We start from the raw sequence: 25,713 nt of genomic DNA on the forward strand, positions 1-25,713 counted from the left end.
CATTAAAATAATAAGTGCTGACTTTAGCGGTGTAATTGCCCGAGTGTGATGACGGAGGCCTACCTTTGGATCGCTTTTTTTCTAGCGACTCAATTAGAATCGAAAAGCCGCGAAAAGCAAAGCCCTGAATCGAGCCCACACGGCTCGGAGATTTGAGCAGCGCTCGGCGACACGCTTCGCGACAAAAGAGCAAGTCAAAGGGAACTGCGGCGTCGCAGCTCTCCTCTTTTTTTAATCTGCGACGATTCGCTCCATTGAATGCGCAGCGCGAAATTGGATGTGCATTGGCTCTCTCGAATTATATCGTCGCCGTCCTCCTGATTAATCCTCGGATCAGAGCGTGCACTCGCCGATGTGTAGCGGACGGTTATCTTGCGGACTCTGACTTATTGGCTGATTAATTGCGGCGCCCGCTGCGTGTCTTTGATGTGCGAGCTGTGCGACAGCGAGTCAAACGCTATACTGCGGCTGCAGAGCCACTGCGGGTTATGCTATCGATTTTTGCGGGCCGCATGTTTAAACGCGATGCGGCGGAGGATTACGTCGGGTGGGAAAAAAAAAAGCAAATCCTCTTCGAATTTGAATGTCAAACGGATTGTTGCAGCGTGTATCGCGTGTATATATATATATATATATATATATATGTGTGTGTGTGCGTGTGTGTATAAGCCAGCGGTGATATTTTCACAAACGGCCCGATCGCTTTAAAGTTTTGTTTCAATTGCCGCGCGCGGTAAAAACATTTTGGTTCATGGCTGCGTGTATTTTTTTCCTCGATTCTCACGCCTGTACGTAGCGATACGCGAGTAATATCGCCGCTCTCTGTATATTCGTTGCAAATCTAAAACGCGCGATCAAAGCGCAAACATTCGATAACCTATGCGCACTTTCACTGAAAATATAACGCGATCTCGAATCACTTGAAATCTCCACGCGCCGGCCTTAAGTATTAGCGTCTTGGCTGATGTATCCATTATGTGGAAGAGGGAAACCCCGTGTAAAAAGAGGCGCGAGTTCAAAGATATAACACGCCCTTTGCCGCCTGTGCGTTATACACGTAGAAAGCTCGTTTGAAATTTTGCCAATCCACTCGGGTAGCTTTTAAATTTTAATCGTATTTCAAACGGATAAGAATGGGTTGATAGAACCGGTATGTATCTGTATGCGGATATGATTGGGTGCGAAAAACGGGCATCAAAGTCGATAACTGATGGGAGCGAGCTGTGTGCACTTTCATCGAGTTCATAAATGTTGTTTTTCGTATGGGATTCCACCGGCCGCTATCGAAACAAATCGAACGCTGATAAACGTGACAAGGGGCGAAATCAGCATAGAGAGAAAACATCCTGCAACGCAAGAGCCAGGCGCATTTCCCGGAATAAAATCTCGTAAAATCTTCAATCACAAAGAAATCCATCACTCGTCGGCGTTTTTCCCATTCCAGCATCAGCCGCGCGCGGCACGCGATAACCGAATCCGCAGTGGCCATCTGCAAAAGAAAATAAAACAGAAATAAAAAAAAAATCCCCCCCCCCCCATATGGTATAGGTGTATACGTATACCGGCAGTATAGTATAGTAGTAGCAGTAGTAGCCTTGCGCGCATTCGAAAGAACCCCCCCGCCAATCCATTCGGCGGCCGGCTCCATCAGCGGTCATAAAAAAGGCGAGAAAGAGTATAGCCGCGCCGCGTCGGCCCCGAAAAAAACACGCGCTCGCGCTCGCGGAAAAAGCCGAAATAAAAAGAAAAGCGCTCGCCGCGGCCCGACGCTCGAATTATGATCGGAGTATAGCGAGAGTGTAGTAGCTGGTCTGCTGCAGCTCTGCCGCTGCGGGCCATTGTCTCGCAAAAAAAGGCCGTTAACGTCGGGCAGCGAACGGATGGATGGAGGATATGCCTTTGAGCGAGAGGTATAGACGATGCCGGCGCCGCCGCCTGTCGGAGATTAATTAACGAAGCGCCTGGTATATTGATGTACGCGCTGTAGCCACTGTACAGTGTACGCCTACACGTAAGTCGAGGCTGCGGGTGATGATTTTCGAGAGGCGACGCTCGCTTTGTGATTGCTTTTGCGCGGGAGTGCGCCGCTGGTCAAGGGTGATCAGGTGCGCTGCGGCTTTCCGGTGATTGGAGTGCGTCTTCTTGAAATTAATACGGCTCTAATAAGAAAGAAAAAGGCTCTTCCAGCGGCGAGCAAAAATCGTCGCTTATCCGGCTTCCTCAATCGCTTTTAAATGAATCTCGAGTGGTTTGCTCCCTCCCTCTATGCGCAGTGTATCCCAGCGCGTCGCCGCAGCTCGCTGCAAAAATGACGTAGTCGAGTGCATTGTGCCAAAGCCGCGCGAGCAAACCATCTGGGAATCGCCGACAGCCCGACATGTGCAGTCGAGGAAAGACGAGCGTTGGCGCCTTCCTTTGTGAGCGAGCTTTGATTTTTCTCGATACACACGCGTGCGCGGGCGCGCCCTTTTTCCCCGAATCGGCTTTAATCTCTTTTAATCCGCTTCTCCCGCCGCCGACTCGTCGGGGCTCTCGATTTTTCCAATTTGCGCGACGTCGCAGTCTATTTTGCAGTTTAGCGACGAGGTAATCCAGCGATGAAGCATGTGTTAGGAGCAAAACGACAAATAATCCCAAGCAACAACGGAAGCTTCTTCAACTGCACACACAAAGCCCCTCGCGTGCAAAATCGATGAAAGGTGGCGAGGCGGTAATATCCGTGCCATCTCTCTCTCTCTCTCTCTCTCTCTCTCTCTCTTCCCTTAATAGAGTCGTCCAGTTGCGGCAATCCGTTGACCCCTCGTCCGCGCGGCAGTACCGCGTGTGTACGTGTGCGCGCGGATAATCGACTGAAAATAACCCCCAGAGACACGGGCGAACGAGAGAGTAATGGAGGAAGGGAAATGGGGAGACGGTTAATGAGGAATAGTGCAGCGCCGCTGGAAACGCTTTTCTGCTCTGTGCGCGAAGCTCCTTTTTGCCGAAGCGCTTTTACCTTTCTCTCTTTTTTCCACCACCAGTGCTGCAGCCGTGTGGGTAATTTTTAGATATATTTTCGTGCAGCGCCGGCTTAACTGGGAAATTAAATTTTATTCGCCTCGTTATATCGCGCGAAGCGGCAAAACTTTTTAGTAGAAAATACATTTCAGTAAGTTCAACAACAGTAGCGAATTAATTGTTCGGCAGAAAAACTATTTTTCATGATATAATCACGAGAAAACGTGGAAACGCATCGAAAAAGCCCGATAAGTGAACCCCAGAGATTCGTGATTTTCGGGGTCGGATCGAAATTACTTGGTAACGGCGGGATATACTCGAATCTTGATAAATTCCACTATGTAGCATAGTAATTATCGAGGCTCATGAAATCGTATGTGCAACTCTTTGCATTATTTTATTGTTTTTAATGTGCAGATAAAGAGGTGGAAACTAATTTTCGTATCTAATTCGGCGTCGCGAGATTTTCATCCCAACGTGCCCCTGAGGCTCTCATTCGCAGAGCACGACGGCATAAGTATCAAGCGAAGCCGTCGTATAGGTATACGCACATCCGAGAGAGATAGAGCAAATGACTCCGACAATTAGTGCTCGGAGCGTCGAGTCCGCGCGATAACCTCCTCGTGCCGGGCTCGCTTTAATATCCTGATTAAAGCGCCGATGCCGCGGCGCGCGATGAAATCTAAAGAGATCGTTTTTCTCTAATTAAAAAGCCCTTTGAAAAACTGCGCGAGCGAGGGTTCGCTACACTCGCTTTCTCTGTCTATGCGCTGCTGCTACTGCTTATGGCCGGAGCCAAGCGGCCGTTTTCTCGACGCCGTGATTACGCCTGGTAGCGCGAGCGGCTTCTTTTTTTTTTCGTTTGAAGAGGCTCTTTTTTTCGCGTTCTCTGGTCGCCGCTACTGGATTACGAGTCGAGCTGCCGGCGAGGTTTTTAATCCGTTTGGGGGGAAGATTATCGCGCGATTTTACGAGTGAATTTTTTCTGCAGCAGTCTCGCGGAGATTAATTTTAATGTCCATTTAGAGGTTTTTTGTTTTGTTTTATAGAATTTTCAATCAGTCGAACGGAGAAGCGTTTCGAGACCGAACGCCTAATCGCAGCCGGAGATAAGCCGACGGCTATCCCTTACACCGTCGCTTTGGCCGCAGCGACTTGCGCCGAAGCAATAACTTCCCCGCACACGTACACGCGGTGAGAGAGAGAGAGAGGAAAGCTCAAAAGAAGAAAAAAGGAGGGAAAAAAGCTCTTCTCTGAAACAGGCGAAATTACTCGAGCGCCAGGCAGCAATTTAACCGGAAGCGATTCTCAAAGACTGTACTATACTCGCGAGGCCGCGCGTGTGCGGCGCGCATGAGAGCAGCTAGCCCTCTTTTTTTCTCATTTGCGACTCTTTCTCTCTCCTTTGCACTTCAGCTTCTCTCTCGTCTCTCTCTCTCTCTCTCTCTTTCTCTCTCTCTCTCGCATTGATCTCCGATGACCCCCTGATTGGATTCTAGCGAGTAAGTGGATTGCTTACTCGGAAGCAGAAGCTTCTACGTAATGGATCGTTTCGATTTTTAAGAGCTGACAACGACGCTTCCGTCTGAGTACGCGTGCACTATACCACAAGCCGGGCTGCAGTGCGTGTATACGTGTGGCGCGCGGTGAAGTCGGGTGACCGAGGAAAATCACGCGATAAATTAATCATCGCTCCGGGGAGAGATAAGGGCGCAGCTCTCGCCTGCTTTTTTACTTAACTTTTATGATTAGCTCGGAGTTCGGTATCTCCCGGTGATTGCGTGAATAGTTTCGTAGCAATGCCTAGCTGCGAGAGAGCGTTCTATAATAAGTCTTGTCTATGTGCCTAAAAGCGTTGGATGGAAAATTACTTTTTGATTGTAATTGGGCGCTCCTGCGCCGTTTGCAAAAATATGGCACTTTGATCTCAGCCAGTTGTACCGCGTTCGCTCGGCCTTTATGGCTTAAAAAACACGTAAACACGCGTGGGATACTGGCTAGCGGTCAGCTCGTGTACTTTTCGTTCAAATGCGCTCTAATTTCAAGTGGATATGAGTCACTAATGCACCCAAAGCCAGTGCATCGAATCAATCTTTAACGGTCGCACTCTGCTCCTGTTTACGCTCATAATAGCCGATATCGTTTGGCTAACGCGCGATGAACTCGGCTCGGTGCGCGCGGAAAAACAAAGCGTTCTATCTCCGAGAATTCCGCTGCACATACCGAAATTCCAGCGCTCGGTTTATCTGTATACGACGTACGACATACCGATGGAGGAACTGCTCGGAAAACGTCGAGGCCGCGTGAACAATCTCTCTCTCTCTCTCTCGTGTCGGTCGATCGTCGTTGCTATGAATTTCAGTCACGTCCGGCCGAAGATTGCGATAAGGGCAGCCGAGTGTTTATGAGTAGGCAGATGCAGCGGAACCGACAGTCTCGTGCCATCAGCAGTTGTCTTTCGACATGAAGCTCCACGCGCTGCTCGTCTTGTGCTTCGCCACGGCTTCTGCGGTACATATAATATATCTGAGATTATTCTTATTAAATGTGATCGCTGTGCTGTGGAAAAATTTAGTGGGTCGAGAGAGTGCATTTAGTTGACAAAGTTTCAAATTTCAGATTGAATAGTGTCTTATATGAAATGCGCATTATCTAACTAGTTCGTTCATAGCGTGAAATTTTTCTTCCAGAATATCAGGCTGACCGATCAACAGCTCAAGGAGTACGTGCAAGTGTGCCTAGCGAAGACGAGGCTCAGTCAAGGTAGAGGCTTACATTTCCTAATAATTAGATTATTACATTTTCACACCATTTGCAGGCTTCTACCAGAGCGGAGATGAGGCTCAGAAGATTCTAACGGAGGAGCAAAAGTCCTGCTTCCTGGCGTGCATGTTCAAGAGGACTGGAATCGTAAGTGGATCTCCTCTTTTCAGACTACCTTTTAGAACGAGTTGTAGGGGTGACTTATTTTAAAAATGCCAACAGATAGATCACGATGGAAGCGTCAACTTGAAACTGGGCGACGAAGAGCTACCCAGAACACCCGCGATCGAAGCGTGCATAACGACAGGTAATATGCTCTAAAAGCGATAGATGATGAGGTATCTCTCGTTGAGATAAATACTAATATTTTCGTGAAATTCTTGCAGCTAAGGAAGACATCTGCAAGCTGGCGATATGCCTGCACAAAACGGGCAAGTTCAGTATTACTAGCGTAGCTGACAGCCCGCGGTACCCTCGCTATCACTAATTTTGTGCGAATGTGACATATAGTATATAGGGTACGATTATTAAATTATTAAAAAAAAAAACGTTGAACTGTCGTGGGTGCAGACGTGTAATTTTGTAAATAAACATTTTCTACTAAAATCGAAATCCAAGCAGTTATAAAATCTTCGCCATCCGAAAATCAAAAGTAGCATCGCCTAAGAAAAGGCTTGAGGTACAAAAAAAAAAGAACCTCGCGAACAATCGTCGTCGCACTTTTGACGCTTCACCCCTCCTCGAACAATTCATTAGTCCTCACCCCGAAGACACAAAACCCAGCCGTAATCGTCATTCAAACTCACTGCTTCAAAAAAAAAGAAAAAAGAAGGGAAGGGACACCTACTTCTCGCCCGGTTCCGATCGACCGGATCTCAATGGGCGAAAAACGCCTATGTAAGTGCGCGCGCTATAGACGCGGAGATACACACAAGAGAGCAGAGCTGCCGGATGACTCGCGAGGGGTGGGTAGCTCGCAATTACGGGTTTTGAGTGACAGATGCTCGCCCGCTCGGCAGTCGGAAGATTAAAACAAGTAATCAAAGCGCTGCTGCTACTGCTGATGCCCGAGCGATCGAGCGCCCCGGACGGATATGGATGGATGCGCGTCTTTCGCTCCCGATACTCGCTGTCGTCGCGTCTTTTCCCGGTTTTTCGACTTTCAGGCAAGTCCTTTGGAATAGTAGATTTCAATGGGAAAAATAATGAAGCTTGCGGAGGATCCATGTTGGATTTATTTGGATCATTGCTGAATGGAAATTACACATCATATGCCACTGGTTGCGTTCAGGGATGATGCATAAGCTGGAGCTTGGATTACGATACAAGCAGCGAATTTGCAAAGCTCGTCCTTTCCAACTGAAAAAAGATCCTTACATTACACGGATGTACTCGATCAACATAATGATGCAATCGACTGTTTATTAATACCTTTATCCGTGCAGTGTTTGACTGCCGCGTCGTGCGTCTGTTTGAAGATTGGCAGCGTTTCGGCCGTAGCGCCCATGAATAGCTTATCTTCGTTGAATGTCCCATCGTCGTTCATCTGTGACATTATATTCGTTAATAAAATACGTAATGCTGCACCTCACCGCATGTCGTACGAGCTCAACTTGCCGCTCCGAGTTTCTTGAACACGCAGCCCGCGAAGCAAGCTTTCTCGTCTTTGTGCAGGTCTTCGACAGCTTTTTTCACGTCTTTTTGCAAGGCAAATTTGCTCAGATCGAGCTTTCGTTCAAACAGACATTCCATCGAGTACTTGAAGATCTTCATTTTGTATATGTCAACAGCCGACGGAAATTCCGTAGACGACGACTGTACGCGTTATTGTAAAAGAACATTATTCAAGGTTGAAATGTAAAATTCAAAAGTGTATCATACCTCGGTAACTTCGCCATTGACTGCAATGACGCACAGCGCGAGAGCCACGAAAACTTTCATTTTGATCAGTGCGAAACCCAAAAAGTGTACTCCGGAGCTTTCAACGGCGCGAGATACAGTTAAGAACTGAAGATAGACTCGTCACATGCAAGAATTTATGTAAATATGACGGCTATATTATCGATTTGGTTGGACTTTCCACTCTGGCAAAATATGTCTCACTATATTTGTACAGATTAGATATGCAAAAGCATGAAAAAATGATTTCATAATAAAATTACCGCTACACCGTTGCCGCTGTAAATCCAGAATTCGATGAAACGATCGCTGTTTCCATTAAAATTATACTCATAACCGCGTTGGTTTTATTAATAAACATTCGCAAATGGTACATTACGCAACTGCCGCGCGAAGATTATCCCTACTCGAGGGTGACAATTATCGCACGAGCCGAGATAATCCGAGCACAAGTATATTGCGTGCACCATATTTTCCCGACGAAATTAAAATCTTCCGTTCAAACGACGCTACATCGGCCAATAAAACCAGTCGACTTTTAGAGCTTTACTATATAAGCAAAGGAGTCGGAACACACGGATCCAAAGTAATCCCAGATAGTCTTAACAGAGAGATATATTCAAAAGCCCTCACCGCAATAAATCACCGCACGCAGCGCGCGCGCGCGCCAACCCCATCTCGTGTCAAACGTCACTCCAGCCTCTTTATCAGGCAACTTTTCGTGTAACTTTCGCTCCGCCGCCACAATGCTCCTCGCGTATATACAGAGAGAGAGAGCGGCGGGGAAAATAAATACGAGCGCATCAGTCGTCGTCCTCGACCACACGGCTCATCCCGCCGTTCTCTTCGCTCTGTCTCTCTTTGGCCGTATGGCTTTTGTTAGCCCCCCACGGCGAGAGCTGTTTTAGGGTAGTCCGCCGGATTCCTCGGCGAATAAAGGGCCGCCGAGGCGGGCACGCGTAAGTTTGCGCGGCTATTACACGCACTCGACTGCTGCGCGAGAGGGTTGCGCCGCGGATATCTGATGGAAAGTAATTTGTATGGTGGCCTCGTATGAGGCCGAATGATGGGATTGATTTTCGGATGTATTAAAAGCGGATGTATACGGTTTACCGAGAAAAATGTGTCATCGCGCGCTGCACCGCTGGATTGTTTATAAGAGCGTGTTTTTCGTCGCTTGTGCAGCCCCGAACAATAATTCGCGAGGTATATATATACATTCGCTCGCTCGACGTATTGTTCTTCGATATCGCACGACACGTGTTACATTATGCATACATGCGCGCGCGCGCGCGGAGCAGCAAAATATTTTGGTAGCTCGCAAAAACGCGCGAATGTGCCGTATCATCCTTTTGCGCGCGGATACTTTGAATTTTTCACATTTCCGTTTCTCTCTTCTGGCAACAAAACGACGTCGTCGAAAAGTCTCGATATGGCCGCCGAATTACGATCAAAGGTCAGATCAGCTATAGGCGGCTTACGGCCTATAAATTAATGAGTGCGATTGCTCCCCAACGTACGTACCCAACTGACCGCAGCGTCGGGCTATAAATTACGCTGTCGCGTACGCGCACATCCGAATGGTTTATATACGCGGAGCCTATGTGCTACTGCGTTTAAAATCAAATCATACAAGCCAGGTGAGATGTATGTTTGCGACGCAGAGCTCATTACTTAGTTTCAAAAAGTTTGGGGATTTGGGCGTGATTTCGGCGAAATTCCGGTAATGGCGCGATGACACCGGCTGAAAATTCCTACAAACACACTCGCAACCGTAATCAATTAAGAATACACACACACACACACACACATATCTGGAGTCGCGTGTAAAGGTACGTACGTAATAACGCTAACAGCACGACACTACGTCATCGTCGTCGTCGTCGTCGTCGTCGTTTGATCTCAGACGCGAGATAGGACACACTCGTGCGGGCTGTATCACTTTTATTTCACGCCTGGGCGCAGCTTTGAATAAAATATTCGGACCTTTTCCCGACTCCTTTCCCAAAGATGCAGCGCAGCGACGGATGGCCTTCTTTTCTCTCTCACACGGCCTGCTTTTTCTTTCCTTGTACTTTTGCGCGTTATACATCATATTACTTTGCCACGAGAGAGAGAGAGAGAGAGAGAGAAAGCAAAAAGTTCGCCGCTCATTTCCATGAAATATGGTGACCCCTATGCGACACTTGGGAGATGCCGCGAGAGGAGTACTACTGCAGTCTTGAAATATTTCAGTCGACGTACGCGAGCGGACTTGTGCGTTAGCGCCTTTTTTCGAAATTACGTGGTTATCGTAAACGACTTTAATTCATAAGATTCGCCACTTGTCGGTAAGCGAAAAAAACGAAATCATATTCCGGATAAATCCGCACGCACCTACTTCCGGTAAGAGTACCCGCGTAAAGAAAAAATAAGGAGCCGCCGACAGCGGCATATCTCTCGAGAATATGATTAGTCCTGAGAGACTGGATTGGATCTGGTCTTGAGGCGTAGGATGAGCCGTTTATCTCCGGCGTCGCTTTTCAGTTTTTCCCGGCCGCCCCCTTCGCTTTACCTTAACCGAGAAAATGCCCCTGTCCTCTCTCTCTCTCTCTCTCTCTTTCTCTCCACTCGTCTCCGGTTACTTTATCCCATCCTTCGAGGCGTCACCCGCTTTCTTATGTACTTTCTTCTTCTTCTTCTTCCTGCTGGCATAATAAGCTCTATCTCGGTGCGCAGGGTGTAGGGGGTGAGCCGCGTTTCTTTCCAACTTATTCAGCTCACCTTCGCTCATGAATATTTGCGGGAGGAGTCGGGGAAAGCTCGTCGTCAATTTGCGCTTATTAATGCTGTCGGTTCTACAGCTGTGTCTGCGAGTTGTTCGAGCGGAGGTGGTCTGAAGAAAACGTTGATGGATTGCGCTTTTTGCGCAGGTTGAGGACGTATAAAAAGTCAAAATTTCCAAGATTTAATCCCAGTCCTTTTTTACATGTTACAAATACATTATCTTCTTCTTCTATTTCTGTACGGTGTAATTGATTTGAGACAAGCCCGCACGTTTAGATTTTCCACTGTTCCTTTGATATTTTAGAAAGGCAAGCTGCTAGATTGCAGTGATTTCCAACTGAAAATTGAATATTGAATGTGTATTGAACCGAACATTGCATGAATAGTTTATATTGCCCACGTACCTTTGTCCTGGCAGTACGTCTGCGTGATTTCATCTAGCTTTTTCTGAACTGCTTCTACTGAATTAGGCTTCGAATACTTTTCCTTGATTGCCGCCACGTCATAAGAACCGTCCTCTTTAATCTTCGAACAAAAGAAATGACGGTAAGAAGACTACTAGTTAGATGGACATAAACAATGGATACGTACGATTCCGAATTTTTTAAAGTAGCAAGCATAGTAACAGTTTCCATCTTCTAGAGTCAGATTCTTGGGGTCTTGAACGGCTACGACACAATAAGTCTACCGATTAACATCTCGCGCTTTTTACGCAGTATAAACATAGTACTCACTTGGGTCGATTCCATTCTCAGTCATGCAATCTCTTTCGTACTGTTTTAGCACTTCGTTCTCTTCCTATTATGAACAAAAAAATGATAATTTAACGGACATCTATCATTACTTTAACAAATCAATCGCAAATATCATCCTATAGCTTTACCGCGTATACAGCCACAGCGCAGAGAGCCACGATTACGAAGATCTTCATGTTTCAGAATAAACAAGCTGTTGAACGCGGATTCGCTCGAAACCCGATCAAAGACTAGGAATATCTTTGTATCGAGTCTCGTTTATATAAAGCACTACTATATCTGCGACCGCAATTTTTTATTCGCCTGGCCTTTGACACGCGTCCGAGAATTTATATACACAATTTATTGTGCCATCAGCTCGCGTAGCCCGAGTAATCGCTGTTCAGACTATATTGTAGCTCGATAAAAAGCACATCGTACACGTAATTATAATTGAGATTGATAAAGTGGTGGGTCTACTTTCGAGCTATTAAATATCCGAAAGCCCACATCGACACCTCCAGCCTGTTATAAAAAAAAGCAGCCCCGAATCACAAAAGCAGCCTACATGCGCGGGCAAAACGCTCAATCTCTGGAATATCCAGCCACCCCCTCGGCGTACTCTGTCAATCTGCGCATCCCTTCTTCGACGTTCAATCTCCAAGCAAAAGAGAGAGAGAGAGAACTGAATAGCAAAAAAGGCGGCGTCGGAGAGAGCAATCTCGCGCTGCTTGATTTGATTCTTTGTGGCGGCGGCGAGAGCAATAGCAGATCGAGTCAGCCAAAAGACTCTTCCGGATTATCCTATGCGCCTCTATATCTATCTCTCTCTCTCTCTCTCGTCGCAAATCTCGAGCCGATTGCAGTCGCCATTCAGGGCATTTGTGCGGCGAATCATTATAAAGCCGGTATGGCTGCTGACGCTGGTAGTCGCTCTATTATGCCACACGGGCCACCCAATTTCCTTCGGCTATTATTAAACGACGACTGCTCGGTTGGCTCTTTCTTTCCGCATATGCTGCAGAGAGAGAGAGAGAGAGAGAGACTCGAGCGGGGGATGAGGCAGTAGCTCTCTCTCTCTCTCACTATATATGGGCAGACTTAATTAGGCGCAAAATTCCCGCTGGCGGTTTAATCGCTCGTCGCCTGTATATATTTTGGCGAGACGAAGCCTGTATGGGCTGAATTTGCGGTTGGCCCGAATGATGATGACGTACAAAAGTAAACGATTTCTACCGACTGTTGCCGCACTTGCACACCTGATGGTTCTGGCAAGGATCTTTTTCTTTGAGGAATAGACAGAGTGATGCCATGTGTAGATTTGATATCAAAATGAAAAGTTTTTATTGGAAATAAATATTTCTAACATTTTGTACAAAAATTATTATAGCTCAAAATAACAATTGGAATTGGATTTTTCAGATCTAGAAAACATAACAGGTAACAAGATTGCTATCAATAATCACGCTTAAAAAGTACATCCTCCCTATCTGATTTTATATCCAAGATTTTATAAAAATGCTAAAAATCAATGTATACATATATGTAATGGAATAAAAGCACACCTATGAAAGATAAATCCAGTTTTATACAAATCTTACGCGTAAGGGATGATAAAAATAAGTTTCCCGACTTTTCCTAAGCTTAGTTCACAGATTTGAAGTACTCTTTGCTGTCTTTTGGATTTGGCTTGATGGTTTTGGATTCTGGCTGCCAATTCGCTGGGCAGACTTCTCCGTGCTTTTCCACAAATTGGAAAGCCTTGATGAGCCTCAAAACCTCATCAACGCTTCGTCCAACAGGCAGATCGTTGACTGTAATCTGTCGCAGAACCCCTTCTTTGTCGATGATGAAAAGACCACGCAGGGCAATACCCTGATCTGCTATTAAGACTTTGTAATCCGTCGATATCTTCTTGTTCAAATCACTGAGCAGAGGGTAACCCAAGTCTCCACCAAGCCCACCTTCTTTCTTAGGCGTGTTGAGCCATGCAAGGTGACTGAAGTGGGAATCGATGGAAACTCCAATTACTTGAGTATTCAGAGCTTCAAAGTCCTTAACTTTCTCACTGAATGCAATGAGCTCCGTTGGACACACAAAAGTGCTGTGAGATAAAACGCAAGACTCATTAAATTAGACCCTGATAATAAACTAAGTGTGTATTTAACAAAAGGTCAAACTACTTACAAATCCAGCGGGTAGAAGAAGAGAACAACATATTTTCCCCTGTAGTCACTCAACTTGATGTCTTTGAAATCACCCTTTATAACAGCAGTTCCCGCAAAATCAGGTGCTGGCTTAGAAATTTCTAAATTGGACAAAAGTTTGGAGCTTGCAGAAAAGAATCGCACATTTTCTTTCAACTGGAATCTATTTGCTTTGATTACCGTTGCCGAAACTGTGGTAGCCTGAAAAAATCAAGTCGAATTTCAATTTGTTCTAACCTGTTGCGTGTGTTGTGTTTTTTGTTGCACAATCAAACATATATGAAGTAAAAGCATGGTAAACGAAAAAATTGATCAAATACTTACCAATTTCTTGGCTTGAGGAATCAAATTGGCCAACAATCGTGACATTGTAGTAAAATAATTAGCGATCGCAGTTTCGCGATTGTTCGTTTTCTCGCAAATGCCGCAATGTAAATGCGTGAAAGGTTATGTAATTTCGCTATATTATAGGTTATATATGGGCCGGTAAATCGATGTTTTGCCCGGAATGCCGAGTGAGTAAGTACTTATAACCGACTGAGACTTTTTTTCACAGAACAGGTAGTAGCGGCAGTAGCAGCGGCAAAAAGCACAATCGACAAATTTTTATAATCAATATATTTTATTTAAACAACAATGGTATTATTCTTGTTTTTCAGATCAAAAGAAAAAAAAACATGTAAATTTATATAATATATATTTGTATTTTATAGCAATAGTAATATTTTTCATTTACTTGTCTCTCAAGCGCAATTTTCGCCACTTTCAATTCCCTATATTCACTTTTTATCTATGATCAATCGCTTTTGTACTTGATAAAACAATTTACCCTCTTTCAAATTACATCCTCTCAAAGAAGGTAAACAACCCTTGCAAGTTTAGTTTATTTACAAGACTATGTGCGATTTCGTCGAGATTAGAGCGAGGTGCTTAATAAATCGATCATTCCGGCGCACGCAATTTAACGCAATCATATTAGATTTCGCATCTTAATTTACATTTTATACACGATGATTATCGGATAAATTCTTCTTAGAACAAGAGACAACCAGCAATTAATCTACGAGAAAAAATTATATATAATTATGCATATGTTTTATCGCACTAAATTCGCTTTTTAGATGAATTGCATGGTCGTGTACAATCGTAAACTCAAATATATACACATACAATATGTTGTGTAAAGATTGTGCATAGCTGCACATTTCTTATATATAAATAAATTCTATATATAATGGTACATAATTTTTTCTCAATATTTGCACAACTTGAGTGATGTCGATAATTTGATGAATCTGGATAAAGTTATGGAAAAACAAAACGGAACAGAGCCTATTTTGTGGGAACGTCTACTTGATTCGTGGCCGCACTGGCCGATTCATCATTAACAATACGCCGATTTTTCTTTATACGCTTCCACTCTCCGTTTGTATAGTTCATTTGGAAATGCGTTTCAACCTGCATTAATACAGTTGTGCCGTCGGGCTGTGTCACTTCTTCTATATTTTCCGAAAGCATCACCGTCACTATGTTACCTAACTTTGGACAAGGATTGTCTGCAAGTAAAAGATCGTTGGCGTTAGTGAAAAGTTGCATAAATCGTTTCTCAGTGGTGGAATTGCGAATTGTGACACTTTACCCCTTGAACCAGCCATGAAACCCAAAATGAGGGCTTTCTCCGGCCTGGTGACTTTGTTTGCTGTTCTGAACATTTCTTGAGCCTCCAACATTTGTTCTCTCTGTGAAAATAATTATTCTATTTGTATTATTCACCGCAGACAAAATAAAACATTGCTGTGTACGTATATAAACGATTCTTACCGTGAGAGAAAGACCTTTTCTCGTGTTCGCAGTATTTGCCTGTTGTTGGGTATTTGTCGATATGCGAATTTGAGTGACGGTCTGTGGCGGCCTGACAGTTTGTACGGTAACAGGAGGAGTTTCGACTGGCGTGATAACAGGTTGCGTCGTTACTACGATTGCTGTCGGTGTGGTGGGTGTTGCGGCTAAAATAGTAATAATAGGTTCCCGTTAAGAAAAAAAAACTGCAACTTTTTTGTAAATAAACAAACACTCCGTTTCCAAATGCACTATCGCTCGCGATAATACCACGTAAAATTAATAGTCTCCGCTTCGAAGCATAAAAGTGCGCAATAAAAATTTATTGCGCTGGAATTCATACAGTTGCGCAGAAACGCACATGGGTTTCAAAATTTATATAAAATTCATAATAGGATATAATTTCTGAGCACTTACGAGTCTGTGGAGTAGGTGCCACAACAGCGACGGGAACACTGCTGATGGGCGTACTGTATGGCTGGGGCAACGAAGTGGTGGTAGCGGCGGTAGTCGAAGCCGGAGTCGCCGGTGTGCTGATGGGCGCGAGACCCTGTGCATAATCCGGCGTCGCCGTGGCTTCGGTCGTCGGCGTTGTGGGAGTCGCCGTCGTCGACACAGCCACTTTCGCCTCCTCTGCTTTTTTCTGCTGTTCCTCTATCTCCATCATCCTCTTGCGACGCTTGGCCTGTGCGTGACCAAGTGGCTGCTCGGTTATATCCAGCAGCTTGATACCGCCGTCCTTACGTATCCGACTCGCTATCGGCGTTCGGTTTGTCATCGGCGAGCTTGTGAGGGCGGGAGAGCGGAAACCTGAGGTTGGCACTCGACTGGGGATTCCCTTCAGTGGCGCTGAAAATTCAAAGTCGAATTTTAGCTATTGACTCGAGATGAGGATTGTTGGGGATTAATGAATTTTTGTATGCTCACTCGTATCAGTCATTTTCCTTGGCATTCCTCTACTCCTGACAGGAACTGTAGGTGCTGTGTTCTTTTTCATATTGCTCGCAGCATCCAAACTCTTTTGGTGCAGCTCAGACCTGAGAGCTGCACTTTTTGGTTTTCTCTTGAGTGTGAAATGTTTAGTGGGCGAAGGCAGGTTGCCAACAACGGATGTCAATGCAGTCTTGTTCAGGTAGTGACATTCTAACGGAAGCATAGCAGGATCATTCTGCTTTTTCAGTAATTTTCGAAGATCGTTCACGAGATCGCCGAAAATCGGACGGTGCTCGTCGAGATCTGAAATGTCTGTGTTTAGAGAGCCAGTGGAGGGAAAGGTTTTCATCGCTTCCGACAGCATGGAGACCCATAGTTCGCTGTCGAGGGAGGCCACCTCGATGATTTCTTCTAGTTCGACTCGCCACTGGAAAAATTTGATTTCTCATCAAGCATGATCTCAGAGCATTTATCTGATAAAATAAAACAATCTAATAAAAAATATAGTTTATAGTTTAAAATTTTGATGACCATATAGCTTTTGCCCTCCAACCGCTAAAGTTCTAAAAATCTCATAATCCTAAAAACCTGCTCAAAAAGCACAGGTACTCCGTTTCATCAATCGCAGCACCAAAACAAATAGTAAACAATATCATTCCCATAGCAGTACATGTATATAGGTATAATGCCGTATGTGCGTACATAACAGCCGCTATAATTGTACTATCCATCCCGCGAACGTCGTGACACGCGAGCGCCGAATTATCTGAGAGCGCGCGCGCGCGCGCGCGTTATATTTATTTTCCCAAGCGCGCTCTCGAAATCGCTCTCTAACCTCAACACCCTGGCCGGCTTCGCACACCAGCACTCCGAAATTAATCCCTTCACCCTCTCGATCCTCTAAACTGCCCACGCGTAGCACTGCGATTAAGGAGCTCATCGGAGCGTCGAGAAAACACAGAGAGAAGCACACACCTCCTCGACGTTGCGCCTGGGTATGTGGAAAAAGGACAGCAGCAGCTTCAGCTTGACCTGGGTCTGCAGGTCCGGGAAGCAGTCCTTGATGTTGCGCAGCACCTCGGCGTTGAGCTGCGAGCAAATCGAGCTGCCTGTCCAGCTGTCGTTCGAGGTGCCGAGCTTGTTGTGGAGCCACAGCGATGTATCGCTGTCCCGCACGTTCGCCATGTTGCCCGCGCTTTGTGTCGGGCAGTCGGGCTACGACTGAGCTCCGTTTTCCTCAACCATATTCTCTCGCTGCCATGCCAGTGCAGCTCTCGGCTCTCGCTCTCTGCACCTCTGCTCTGCCTATAGGTAGTGCCTATACTACTCGCTGAAACTGAAGTGCACTTGACGAGTTGGTGACGCTGTTTGTTTACTTACCGACTGAGCCGCTCTGCTATACAGTATACTTCAAACATCTTGATTTTGATCGTTTAGTGACGATTATATAGGGATAGGATCGATTGTGCACGAATGAGCCGCTGGAAATCCTAGAATGGATTTTCCGGAGATTCTGCAAAGTCGATTTACGTGATTTTCAGAGTAGCGCGAGATCCTAATGGTGTGACCGTCACGAAACGTGGAGGTCGCCGACGCCACCTACGCATAATTCCATATTTAATCCGATAGAATACAAGTGCGGCTACCGGGTTATGTGTCAACATAAACAATGTTATTTATTTAATTGCCGTGGGATCGTTGTATTTTGTAACCGTGTCCCGACCGCCTTGGTGGAGGAAGGCGATGTCTCCGTCCATTTGTAAGATGTGTACAGTTGAAAAGTAGTCTATCTATGTGTATATTTGTATACACAAAATACATAGTTTTAAATCGAGACAGATGAACAGAAAAGCTGTCTTCAAAGTGAGTAAAAAAAATGCTCAACAGACCTGAGCGAACAAGTTCAATGCTGTATCAAGATACTCAGAAGAGCTGGACCGATGATTTGCCTGTCTGCAAGCAATCAGGTAATTTTGTTATTTATACACATAGAACAAAAGTTTCTTAGATGATATCCACTTAACAATGCTGTGTTTAAGGTGTTGGTCTGTCAACCAATCAGATATACAGAGAGGATGGATATCGTCAAGAAGAGCACGAGTGTGAAGATAAGAGCTTTCACTGCAAGCACGATGATAACACCTTCCTTTATGCAGTTTTTGATGGTCACCAAGGCACAAAAGCGGCTGCCTTTGCTATGCAACGAATGGCTGCTGAGATTCTTCTAGGTCAATTGATTGGCAAAAGTACCGATGAGGAAGTCAAAGAAGTTTTAAGGTATGGCAAGACTTTATTTATAACTGTTCTGATAAAATGGAATGTTTAAGAAATGAGTTTATTCTTTTTATTTTTGAAGGCAAGCTTTTATAGCTGTTGAGAGAGGCTATATGGATTCAATGGGTGACTTGCTAGCCGAGAGAATGAGTTTACAATTTGAGATGCCGGATGGCTTGAATGTGTATGAGGCTTATCAAAAATGCCCTGACTTGGTAATTGAAAACAATATATCCTAAATGTATAGTGGATGATTGTGAATTAAAATAATGCTCCTAGAAATTTACAGGTTCATAAATTGAATTTAATCAACTATGAATTATCAGCTGGGACAAGTGCTGTGGTTGCATTGGTTTATAACAACAGATTATATGTTGCTAATGTTGGTGACAGTAGAGCTTTGTTGTGCAAAACAGATAGTAATCAAGTACTAAGGGTCATTCAGTTGACTGTTGATCATGATTTAAGAAACGAAGATGAGTTACTTAGATTATCTCAACTTGGACTTGACATTAAATCTATAAAACAAGGTAAACACATATATTTGTGAAAAATTTTATTAAAAAAAAAAACTATTATCTCCAATAAATTATGACTTTCAGGATCTCATTTAGGAAATCAAGAAAATACAAGATGTTTAGGGAATTACTTAGTAAAGGGAGGCTACAAAGAATTTGAAGACTTGTCTAAGGCTACTGCCGAACCAATAATAGCAGAACCGGAAATTCACGGAGGTATTGAATTAGATGAATCGTGTAGATTTTTACTTCTCATGTCTCGAGGCTTGTATAAATCTCTAGAAGATGCTACTGGGACTGAACAAGTCAACAAAGAATTAGCTTTGATGGCAGTTGAACAGGTAGAAATCAATTAACTAGAAAAATACAAGACGTGATTAGACAAGAGAACATTGTATTTTTAGTTTAGGATACAAAAGACTTTGCCAGGGGTAGCTCAAGCTGTGGTTGACAAAATTGTACGTATCCACCACGACGTCAACATGAGTAATAGCAACGCAGCCAACGGAAAACGAGACGACATAACGCTTCTAGTTCGGAATTTTAACTTCCCTCTACCGAATGCTATAAAAAGTCCTACATCGGCATACAATCCTCTTCTGCTGACATCTCGAGGCACCGTCGACTACAACATGACAATAGAAGAACCTGGCACGTCGACGACGTCGACCGAAACGTACAACAGCGCAAGAGCAGCAGACAACAGAAACGTAAGAATAAAACCGTACGTTGATTTTTCCGAATATTACGCAAACTACGAGAAAAGGAAAAAGGATGGCACTCTGCCAAAGAGATTTCAGTCTTAGCCATGATCAATGAATAGCCCTTTTACTGAAAAAAAATGTGATCGATTGTACATAGAATCATTAATTATATTTAAGCATAATAAGTTTCTTAGACATCTCTTTTTGAAATATTAAATCAATGGACTTTTTCTAATAGTATATCATTTTGTACTCTATTAGGAATTTTAACTTGAATCTTGTTATTAGGTTGTTGAATGAGTTTTTTTCATTCAAAATTTTAGCTTTTTTTTACTTCAAAATAGTCAAAAAGTATTTTAAATCAAAGCAATATTTTAATCTCAATACTCATTTAGATTTTTAAATAAATCATTTTTAAAAATGATTTTATCTTATTTATTGAAGGGAAAGTTATTTACCTTATCTCAAATGGTTATTGTTTTTAAAATAAAATCATGTAAAGTATTGTTGAAAAGGTGAATAACAATATTGTGCAGTGTGAGTGATTTTTTCCTTATACTTTTATTGTAAATAATGTAATAAAAAAACATATGTACATTATAAAATCACAGAAATATTGTGTTTGAGTCGGTTGTAAATATTAACAAAAATACGCTACGTAATAAACATTTTCAAAATTAAAACTAATTGCTTTACACCAAGAAAAAGCCGAGAAACATTGCACGAAATTTAATCTCTTAAAGTTTTCGAAAATAGAGACGTATTTATGGTACAGACTTTATCGCGATGGTTTAGAAGACAGTAAATTTTCACTTTACAAATATTTCGTCGGCATGCTTTTGAGGCGGTCATAAGCAGCCTTTTCGAGACACTCTCGGTGATCAGGGTGTGCAATTTGAATTAGTGCATAAGCTCTCTGTCGTAGCGTCTTTCCGTACAGATAAGCAACGCCGTGTTCAGTCACCACGTAATGAGCATGTGCTCTTGTTGTAACGACTCCGCCACCTGAAGCAGTCGATAGTTAAATTGCTATTTATATATTATTGAAATTAGGGAGTAAGACTTAATTCAATCGATTTTTTACCTAATTTAAGTACTGGTTGAATTCTGCTTTCTCCTTTACTGGTGACTGATGGTAAAGCTATGATGGGTTTTCCTCTGCCATCTAGACCAAGGGCAGCTCCTCTCATAAAGTCCAGTTGCCCACCATGTCCTGAGTACATTTTGGTTCCAAGACTGTCAGAACATATTTGACCAGTGATGTCCATTTCAATGCAGGAATTTATGGCCGTCATTTTGTGCTGCTTAGATATTACTCGCGGATCGTTAACGTAATTCAAACCGAGCATCGCTATAAATTGAAATATACATTTTTTGTTTACATCTTTCAATGAATCATTTTAAATGCCAGCAAGATACTTACATATGAAAGGATTATTATGCACAAAGTCATAAAGCTTTTTTGTGCCAATGGCCATAGTACTGACCAAACGGCCTTTGTGCTTGGTCTTCCTCTTGTTGGTAACGCATCCTTTCTCTACCAGATCTACCATTCCATCGCTGAAGACCTCAGTGTGGATTCCAAGATCTTTGTGATTTCCAAGGGCACACAAAATAGCATCTGGAATGTTTCCAATTCCAAGTTGCAAAGTTGCTCCGTCATCCACTAGCCTCGTAGAAATGATCTTGCCTATTTCAGACTCAATATCATTTGGTGGTGTTCCTGCTATGCATGGCAGTGGACAATCATGCTTCACTGCCCAGTCAAAGTGGCTTGAATGTATTACTGCATCTCCAAATGTTCGGGGCATGTGCTCATTTACTTGTGCTAAAACAAACATTGAAAAATGAATTGATAAAAGAAATTGCGAATTGCCAAAGGTTGCAACATTGGGATGATTTTGTAAAACTTACCAACAATCACTTTTGCTGTGCATATTGCAGCTCGAGCACAGTCAACGCTTGTACCCAATGAACAGAAGCCTTTAGCATCTGGAGCGCTTACATGAATCAGAGCAACATCCGGTACCAGCCTTTTGTGCCAAAACAGATTTGGTGTTTCATGATTAAACACAGGGATGTAATCTGCTCTACCTTCATTCACTGCTTCTCTAAGATTTGCACCAATGTACAGACTGGTTGATCTGAAGTGTTCTTTGAATTTTCAATTTATAATAAATAATCAATCTACATAGGCTAGTTAGCTTTCACTGAAACCAAAATGTATAATTACTTTCAAACTCTGGATTAGCGAAAGGTGCATCACCCTCTAGTCCCATGTGAATGAGACGAACTCCTCGAAGATTAGTACAGACACCATGTTCTGTCATAGCTCGCACTAACTCCATGGGAGTAGCTGCTCCCCCTTGAATAAACACCAATTGCTCTGCAAAAATAAATAGTTTCGAATTCAAAATTCTGGTGAAACTATTTTTAGAAGCATAATGTACTATATTGTTTGAAAAAGTCTCACCGGAATTTATGACTTTCACGGCGTCTTCGACACAAACCCATCGCGGACACCTTTTGAGCGGCTGAAAGGGTTCGCGCAAGTATCTCCGGCCACAAAGATTGAAAGCCTTATTCAGGCTGCAGATCTTGGAAAGGCCCGCCTCCAGGGACTTGAACATTTTGACGCTGCTTATCTAACGTACTTTGATTTTATTTTATGGTCACGTCGCGACAACCAGAAAATTTCGTTCGTACCCGTTGTACGAAAAATTTAACGCAGAATATTTTACTTTTCATAATATTACGAGATACATGATTAATTTTTTATTTATTTTAGAAAAATGTTTGTTATTTCACATGCCGAAATGCCGACATGGAGACATGTCGACGATACGCGTCTGAACTTCGGCGATTTTCACTTGACTGATAATATGCTTTTGTTCTCATGACTAGATTCAATTTTGCCGTCACTTCGAACGCGATATTTATTTCTAATATTAGATGAATAAAAGCATGAGTTTACAGATAAATTAAAAGCATTATTAATTCTACTGCCATTCATTTGATGGCTCATTAAATCGTCGTTTCAGTATTACTAGCAGCTATAAAATTGCTCAATTCGTCATTTGAAAAATTTTCTACTATGTTATCTAGCACATCGTATAGTAATTGAAAGTATTTCAATTTACACAGAAGATCCTTTACTTGTCTTATCAACTCCCATCTATCAGCAGCTTTTTCTATATTTTCTTCTAGTTTCTTGAAATATATGGGATAATTCTTTGCATTTGTAATTGCCTTAAACTTGTCAACCACTTGTTTGTGTCTAGCTAATTTTGCCAAAGCAAATATATCTTTGACCAAAAAGTTCATGAGTGAAGTATTGCAGCATGTCTCTTCCTTGATGCTCAGTAGCTCGTTCAAACACACCAAGAAATGTGATTTAAATTCTTCCAGGGCATCTATAATAATCTCATTTCTTTGGCTGACAAAAAAGTTGTTAATCTTCAGCAGAGCTATATTTGCTATTAAAAGATTTGATATGTTTGTGCCATCACGAGCATAAAACAAAGCTGTGAGATCTTCTGCATTGCAAATATTGACATCAATACCAATATCCAGGAGAAACTGAACAAACTTTTCATCTTTAGCTTTTACTGCCAAGTGAAGTGCAGTTTCATTTTCATTGCCTATTTCATTGATACTCTTTGTAGCTGCTCCAAAATGAAGAAGTGTTTGCACCTCTTCTTTGTTCCGAATTTTCATAGCTGTGTAAAGAAGTGATTCTCCGGTGACATTCACAGCATTCACATTTGCACCATGTTTTATCAACTGCTCAACAATTTCTAGACATCCTGATTCAACTGCTAAAAAGATCTCATAGTTATTACTGAAGTCAAGTTTTGCTCCATTTTCTAAGAGTAATTTAGCTGCAGCTATGTCTTTTTGTACAATAGCAGTGTGAAGTGGAGTAAAGGTTTGATCCTCATCATTTCCTTTTGGGTGGTTGCCAATGAACTTTCCAAATGCCACAGAATTTACATCAGCGCCTTTGTTCAACAGTATTTTTGCTCCATCCAAGCACTTATTCTTGATTGCCAAGTGAAAAGGATCTAAATCCCAAGAATTCCTAAGATGAATATTAACACCACACTTTATTAGAAGATTGACAATATCTGCGTGAAAATAATTTATTGCAATGTGAAGCATGGTATCCTGGTCATTTGTTTGCTCACTTAAATTTGCGTTATTAATAATCAATAAATTAACAAGTCTCAAATCTTTGTATCTGATTGCCAAATGCAACGGGCTTTCTCCATACTTGTTTCTAGCATTAACATCTGCGCCGTTTTCTACAAAAATCTTAGAAATGTTGTAATTTCGGCTGTGAATGGCAAAATGAAGTGCAGTCTCATTATCTTTGTTCAACAGTTTGAGATCCGCGCCTCTCTTGAGTAGAAGCATTGCTAAATTTTCCGATTTTTGTCTTGCTAATATATGTAAAAGAGTTTCTCCATACACATCTGCTGTGTTAATATCTCCTACGTGATTATTAAAGAGAAGCATAAATGTCTCTTCATCTTCATTCTTCAAAGCGAGGTGAAGTGCTGTTTGATGAGTACTCAATGTTATGTCTAAAACATTAGCCCCAAATTTTACAAACATTTTAATCAGTGAAATATTACCAGTTTGTACAGCCATATGGAAAGGACTTTTGCCATAAAGATCTTTTGCATTATTACTTGCATTGCAGTCTAAGAGGCATCTGACCATATCTTCATGTTTTATAGTAACTGCCAAATGAAGTGCAGTTCTATTGCTAAAATCAAGACTGTCAACATCAAGCCCTTCATTAACAAGCCAATGAATCATTTCATTGAATCTATTTTTAACAGCAATATGAATTAAGGATTCACCCATGTGATTTCTGTAGTCCAGACATTTCTTACTACTATCTAGAATATTTTTCGTCATTTTTAAATCTTTAATTTGCATAGCAAAATGCAGTGCTGGTAAGTTAATTCCTTGATCATTAGCCATTCTTATCTAATTATATTTTTAATGTCCTTTTTTTCAATTTCTAGAAATAAAATTAACTGATAAATTTATAAGAGCATTTCATTCATTATAGAGATCAAATATAAATTTTATCCTCGTGACTTGAATTTACGAAACGTTTCTTTGTCTGAAAAACCAAGTGAATCGTTAGAATTTTTTTAATGGATTGCAATTTTGAATTTTAAATCACAGATAGATAAATCTTCAAACCTGCATGTCTAATTGGTTTCTCAAGATAATTTATTGGAAGGTAAGTTATCTTTAAAAATATTTCGTTATTATTTAATAGCACAAGATTCATATTTTGTTGATGATCTGTTTGTGAAAATTCCAATGTAAAAGATTATTAAGCTCATTTATGATTAAAAAATCGTTTTTTTTCCATTAACAAATCGATGAGTTATAATCGGAAACTGAAAATTCTGATTTTACGTTTACACGGAAAAATGTGGCAAAAAGATATTTATATTTTACCTTCACAACAGGACGTTACTTATTTATTATTATGAAAATAATAAAAATTACTCTAACCTCATAGAGACAACGTAAAAACACCGTCGACACCTTTAAAATCACCTGAAATTCCGTATTTTGTACGTCCACTATATGCATAGTATCAAAATGAAGACAAAATTATTAACAAACGGCGCTAAGAACTTGAGTCGCACAGCACGTACAGTTACGTTAATTGTTAGAACCGGTTTCAGCCTTCCGATTGTTCAAAGTAGCACAGCATCAGCATCCAATCTCTCTGTACAGTGGTCGCGGCGGCTCTGCGGCAAGTCTCTTCACTCCTGCCGCAGTCAATGTCACGAACACGACTGCTTCTTTGTGAATGTAACATTTCGTTGATATAAACACAGCTGAGCGAGCTCACGTGACTCTTATGTAAATGTAAAAACTGGACGCTGGCTTTTTCTTCATCCCATTATGTGTTGGATTCTTTTATACTTAGATTGTTACATTTTTTTGCATTATATTTAGTCACTTTTTGCGTGACAACTTCACGTAACTTAGTTAATTTTTTATCAACGAGACAATCTGTTATTTTCGTTCGTATAACGCTATA

The 25,713-nt window shown here is 42.3% G+C and overlaps 7 protein-coding genes across 11 annotated transcripts; 2 read left to right on the forward strand and 5 right to left on the reverse strand.

The window, feature by feature from the left end:
- The first annotated feature begins 5,266 nt into the window (after window positions 1-5,266).
- Window positions 5,267-6,372, forward strand: LOC100117126. Its single transcript, XM_001601406.6, has 5 exons — window positions 5,267-5,508; window positions 5,688-5,760; window positions 5,816-5,907; window positions 5,983-6,067; window positions 6,147-6,372. Exons 1-5 carry the CDS (start codon window positions 5,461-5,463, stop codon window positions 6,245-6,247), a joined length of 399 nt encoding a protein of 132 aa, XP_001601456.1. The 5' UTR covers window positions 5,267-5,460; the 3' UTR covers window positions 6,248-6,372.
- A 605-nt stretch (window positions 6,373-6,977) lies between these two features.
- On the reverse strand, window positions 6,978-8,779 carry LOC103317705 (putative odorant binding protein 29). The gene is made up of 5 exons (XM_008216392.4): window positions 7,923-8,779; window positions 7,642-7,844; window positions 7,378-7,575; window positions 7,192-7,306; window positions 6,978-7,119 (listed from the first exon to the last, which is right to left on the reverse strand). The coding sequence occupies exons 2-5, from the start codon at window positions 7,699-7,701 to the stop codon at window positions 7,028-7,030; spliced, it is 465 nt and encodes a 154-aa protein (XP_008214614.1). The 5' UTR covers window positions 7,702-7,844; window positions 7,923-8,779; the 3' UTR covers window positions 6,978-7,027.
- A 1,806-nt stretch (window positions 8,780-10,585) lies between these two features.
- On the reverse strand, window positions 10,586-11,787 carry LOC100113708. The gene is made up of 5 exons (XM_001601516.5): window positions 11,309-11,787; window positions 11,160-11,223; window positions 11,017-11,093; window positions 10,830-10,950; window positions 10,586-10,762 (listed from the first exon to the last, which is right to left on the reverse strand). The coding sequence occupies exons 1-5, from the start codon at window positions 11,354-11,356 to the stop codon at window positions 10,698-10,700; spliced, it is 375 nt and encodes a 124-aa protein (XP_001601566.1). The 5' UTR covers window positions 11,357-11,787; the 3' UTR covers window positions 10,586-10,697.
- Window positions 11,788-12,475: 688 nt separating this feature from the next.
- LOC100679472 (peroxiredoxin-2) lies at window positions 12,476-13,900 on the reverse strand. Its single transcript, XM_003428033.5, has 3 exons — window positions 13,691-13,900; window positions 13,347-13,567; window positions 12,476-13,263 (listed from the first exon to the last, which is right to left on the reverse strand). Exons 1-3 carry the CDS (start codon window positions 13,733-13,735, stop codon window positions 12,804-12,806), a joined length of 726 nt encoding a protein of 241 aa, XP_003428081.1. The 5' UTR covers window positions 13,736-13,900; the 3' UTR covers window positions 12,476-12,803.
- A 146-nt stretch (window positions 13,901-14,046) lies between these two features.
- Window positions 14,047-17,729, reverse strand: LOC100117054 (negative elongation factor A). The gene is made up of 6 exons (XM_001601344.6): window positions 17,114-17,729; window positions 16,133-16,565; window positions 15,623-16,054; window positions 15,188-15,372; window positions 15,006-15,105; window positions 14,047-14,922 (listed from the first exon to the last, which is right to left on the reverse strand). The coding sequence occupies exons 1-6, from the start codon at window positions 17,321-17,323 to the stop codon at window positions 14,699-14,701; spliced, it is 1,584 nt and encodes a 527-aa protein (XP_001601394.2). The 5' UTR covers window positions 17,324-17,729; the 3' UTR covers window positions 14,047-14,698.
- LOC100117009 (tak1 binding protein-1) lies at window positions 17,542-20,317 on the forward strand. Of its 2 annotated transcripts, XM_008216387.4 has the most exons (7): window positions 17,752-17,897; window positions 17,978-18,105; window positions 18,178-18,415; window positions 18,495-18,627; window positions 18,702-18,942; window positions 19,015-19,271; window positions 19,335-20,317. In XM_008216387.4, the coding sequence occupies exons 2-7, from the start codon at window positions 18,015-18,017 to the stop codon at window positions 19,734-19,736; spliced, it is 1,362 nt and encodes a 453-aa protein (XP_008214609.1). In that variant the 5' UTR covers window positions 17,752-17,897; window positions 17,978-18,014; the 3' UTR covers window positions 19,737-20,317. The 2 variants fall into 2 exon arrangements, with proteins under 2 accessions (XP_032454740.1, XP_008214609.1); XM_032598849.1 differs by having other exon boundaries at window positions 17,542-18,105.
- On the reverse strand, window positions 20,177-25,564 carry LOC100116975 (4-hydroxybutyrate coenzyme A transferase-like). Of its 4 annotated transcripts, XM_001601284.4 has the most exons (6): window positions 22,108-22,818; window positions 21,868-22,020; window positions 21,549-21,788; window positions 21,058-21,462; window positions 20,719-20,985; window positions 20,177-20,639 (listed from the first exon to the last, which is right to left on the reverse strand). In XM_001601284.4, the coding sequence occupies exons 1-6, from the start codon at window positions 22,262-22,264 to the stop codon at window positions 20,449-20,451; spliced, it is 1,413 nt and encodes a 470-aa protein (XP_001601334.1). In that variant the 5' UTR covers window positions 22,265-22,818; the 3' UTR covers window positions 20,177-20,448. The 4 variants fall into 4 exon arrangements, 1 of the variants encoding a protein (XP_001601334.1); XR_004344822.1 differs by lacking the exons at window positions 20,177-20,639; window positions 20,719-20,985; window positions 21,058-21,462; window positions 21,549-21,788 and adding exons at window positions 25,176-25,220; window positions 25,322-25,564 and having other exon boundaries at window positions 21,930-22,020; window positions 22,108-24,666; XR_004344821.1 differs by lacking the exons at window positions 20,177-20,639; window positions 20,719-20,985; window positions 21,058-21,462; window positions 21,549-21,788 and adding exons at window positions 24,855-25,220; window positions 25,322-25,564 and having other exon boundaries at window positions 21,930-22,020; window positions 22,108-24,771.
- Between the last annotated feature and the right edge of the window lie 149 nt (window positions 25,565-25,713).

Source organism: Nasonia vitripennis, chromosome 4, assembly GCF_009193385.2.
Source record: "Nasonia vitripennis strain AsymCx chromosome 4, Nvit_psr_1.1, whole genome shotgun sequence".
Classification (NCBI taxonomy): domain Eukaryota; kingdom Metazoa; phylum Arthropoda; class Insecta; order Hymenoptera; family Pteromalidae; genus Nasonia; species Nasonia vitripennis.

Excerpts from the sequence above, each read along its gene's own strand:
- LOC100117126 (XM_001601406.6), top strand. The coding sequence starts at position 5,461 with ATGAAGCTCCACGCGCTGCTCGTCTTGTGCTTCGCCACGGCTTCTGCG. Across the intron at positions 5,908-5,982 it reads TGTTCAAGAGGACTGGAATC|ATAGATCACGATGGAAGCGT; the intron begins GTAAGTGGATCT and ends AAATGCCAACAG. Across the intron at positions 6,068-6,146 it reads CGAAGCGTGCATAACGACAG|CTAAGGAAGACATCTGCAAG; the intron begins GTAATATGCTCT and ends AAATTCTTGCAG.
- LOC103317705 (XM_008216392.4), bottom strand. The coding sequence starts at position 7,701 with ATGAAAGTTTTCGTGGCTCTCGCGCTGTGCGTCATTGCAGTCAATGGC. Across the intron at positions 7,576-7,641 it reads TCAATGGCGAAGTTACCGAG|TCGTCGTCTACGGAATTTCC; the intron begins GTATGATACACT and ends TAACGCGTACAG. Across the intron at positions 7,307-7,377 it reads TGTTCAAGAAACTCGGAGCG|ATGAACGACGATGGGACATT; the intron begins GCAAGTTGAGCT and ends ATAATGTCACAG.
- LOC100113708 (XM_001601516.5), bottom strand. The coding sequence starts at position 11,356 with ATGAAGATCTTCGTAATCGTGGCTCTCTGCGCTGTGGCTGTATACGCG. Across the intron at positions 11,094-11,159 it reads TGAGAATGGAATCGACCCAA|CCGTTCAAGACCCCAAGAAT; the intron begins GTGAGTACTATG and ends ATTGTGTCGTAG. Across the intron at positions 10,763-10,829 it reads GACGTACTGCCAGGACAAAG|TTGGAAATCACTGCAATCTA; the intron begins GTACGTGGGCAA and ends TTCAATTTTCAG.
- LOC100679472 (XM_003428033.5), bottom strand. The coding sequence starts at position 13,735 with ATGTCACGATTGTTGGCCAATTTGATTCCTCAAGCCAAGAAATTG. Across the intron at positions 13,568-13,690 it reads TTCCTCAAGCCAAGAAATTG|GCTACCACAGTTTCGGCAAC; the intron begins GTAAGTATTTGA and ends TGATTTTTTCAG. Across the intron at positions 13,264-13,346 it reads TTCTTCTACCCGCTGGATTT|CACTTTTGTGTGTCCAACGG; the intron begins GTAAGTAGTTTG and ends TTTATCTCACAG.
- LOC100117054 (XM_001601344.6), bottom strand. The coding sequence starts at position 17,323 with ATGGCGAACGTGCGGGACAGCGATACATCGCTGTGGCTCCACAACAAG. Across the intron at positions 16,566-17,113 it reads CCAGGCGCAACGTCGAGGAG|TGGCGAGTCGAACTAGAAGA; the intron begins GTGTGTGCTTCT and ends AAATTTTTCCAG. Across the intron at positions 15,106-15,187 it reads GAAAAGGTCTTTCTCTCACG|AGAGAACAAATGTTGGAGGC; the intron begins GTAAGAATCGTT and ends TTATTTTCACAG.
- LOC100117009 (XM_032598849.1), top strand. The coding sequence starts at position 18,015 with ATGCTCAACAGACCTGAGCGAACAAGTTCAATGCTGTATCAAGATACT. Across the intron at positions 18,106-18,177 it reads GCCTGTCTGCAAGCAATCAG|GTGTTGGTCTGTCAACCAAT; the intron begins GTAATTTTGTTA and ends GCTGTGTTTAAG. Across the intron at positions 18,416-18,494 it reads GAAGTCAAAGAAGTTTTAAG|GCAAGCTTTTATAGCTGTTG; the intron begins GTATGGCAAGAC and ends TTATTTTTGAAG.
- LOC100116975 (XM_001601284.4), bottom strand. The coding sequence starts at position 22,264 with ATGTTCAAGTCCCTGGAGGCGGGCCTTTCCAAGATCTGCAGCCTGAAT. Across the intron at positions 20,986-21,057 it reads GCATAATAATCCTTTCATAT|CGATGCTCGGTTTGAATTAC; the intron begins GTAAGTATCTTG and ends TTCAATTTATAG. Across the intron at positions 20,640-20,718 it reads TCAACCAGTACTTAAATTAG|GTGGCGGAGTCGTTACAACA; the intron begins GTAAAAAATCGA and ends CGACTGCTTCAG.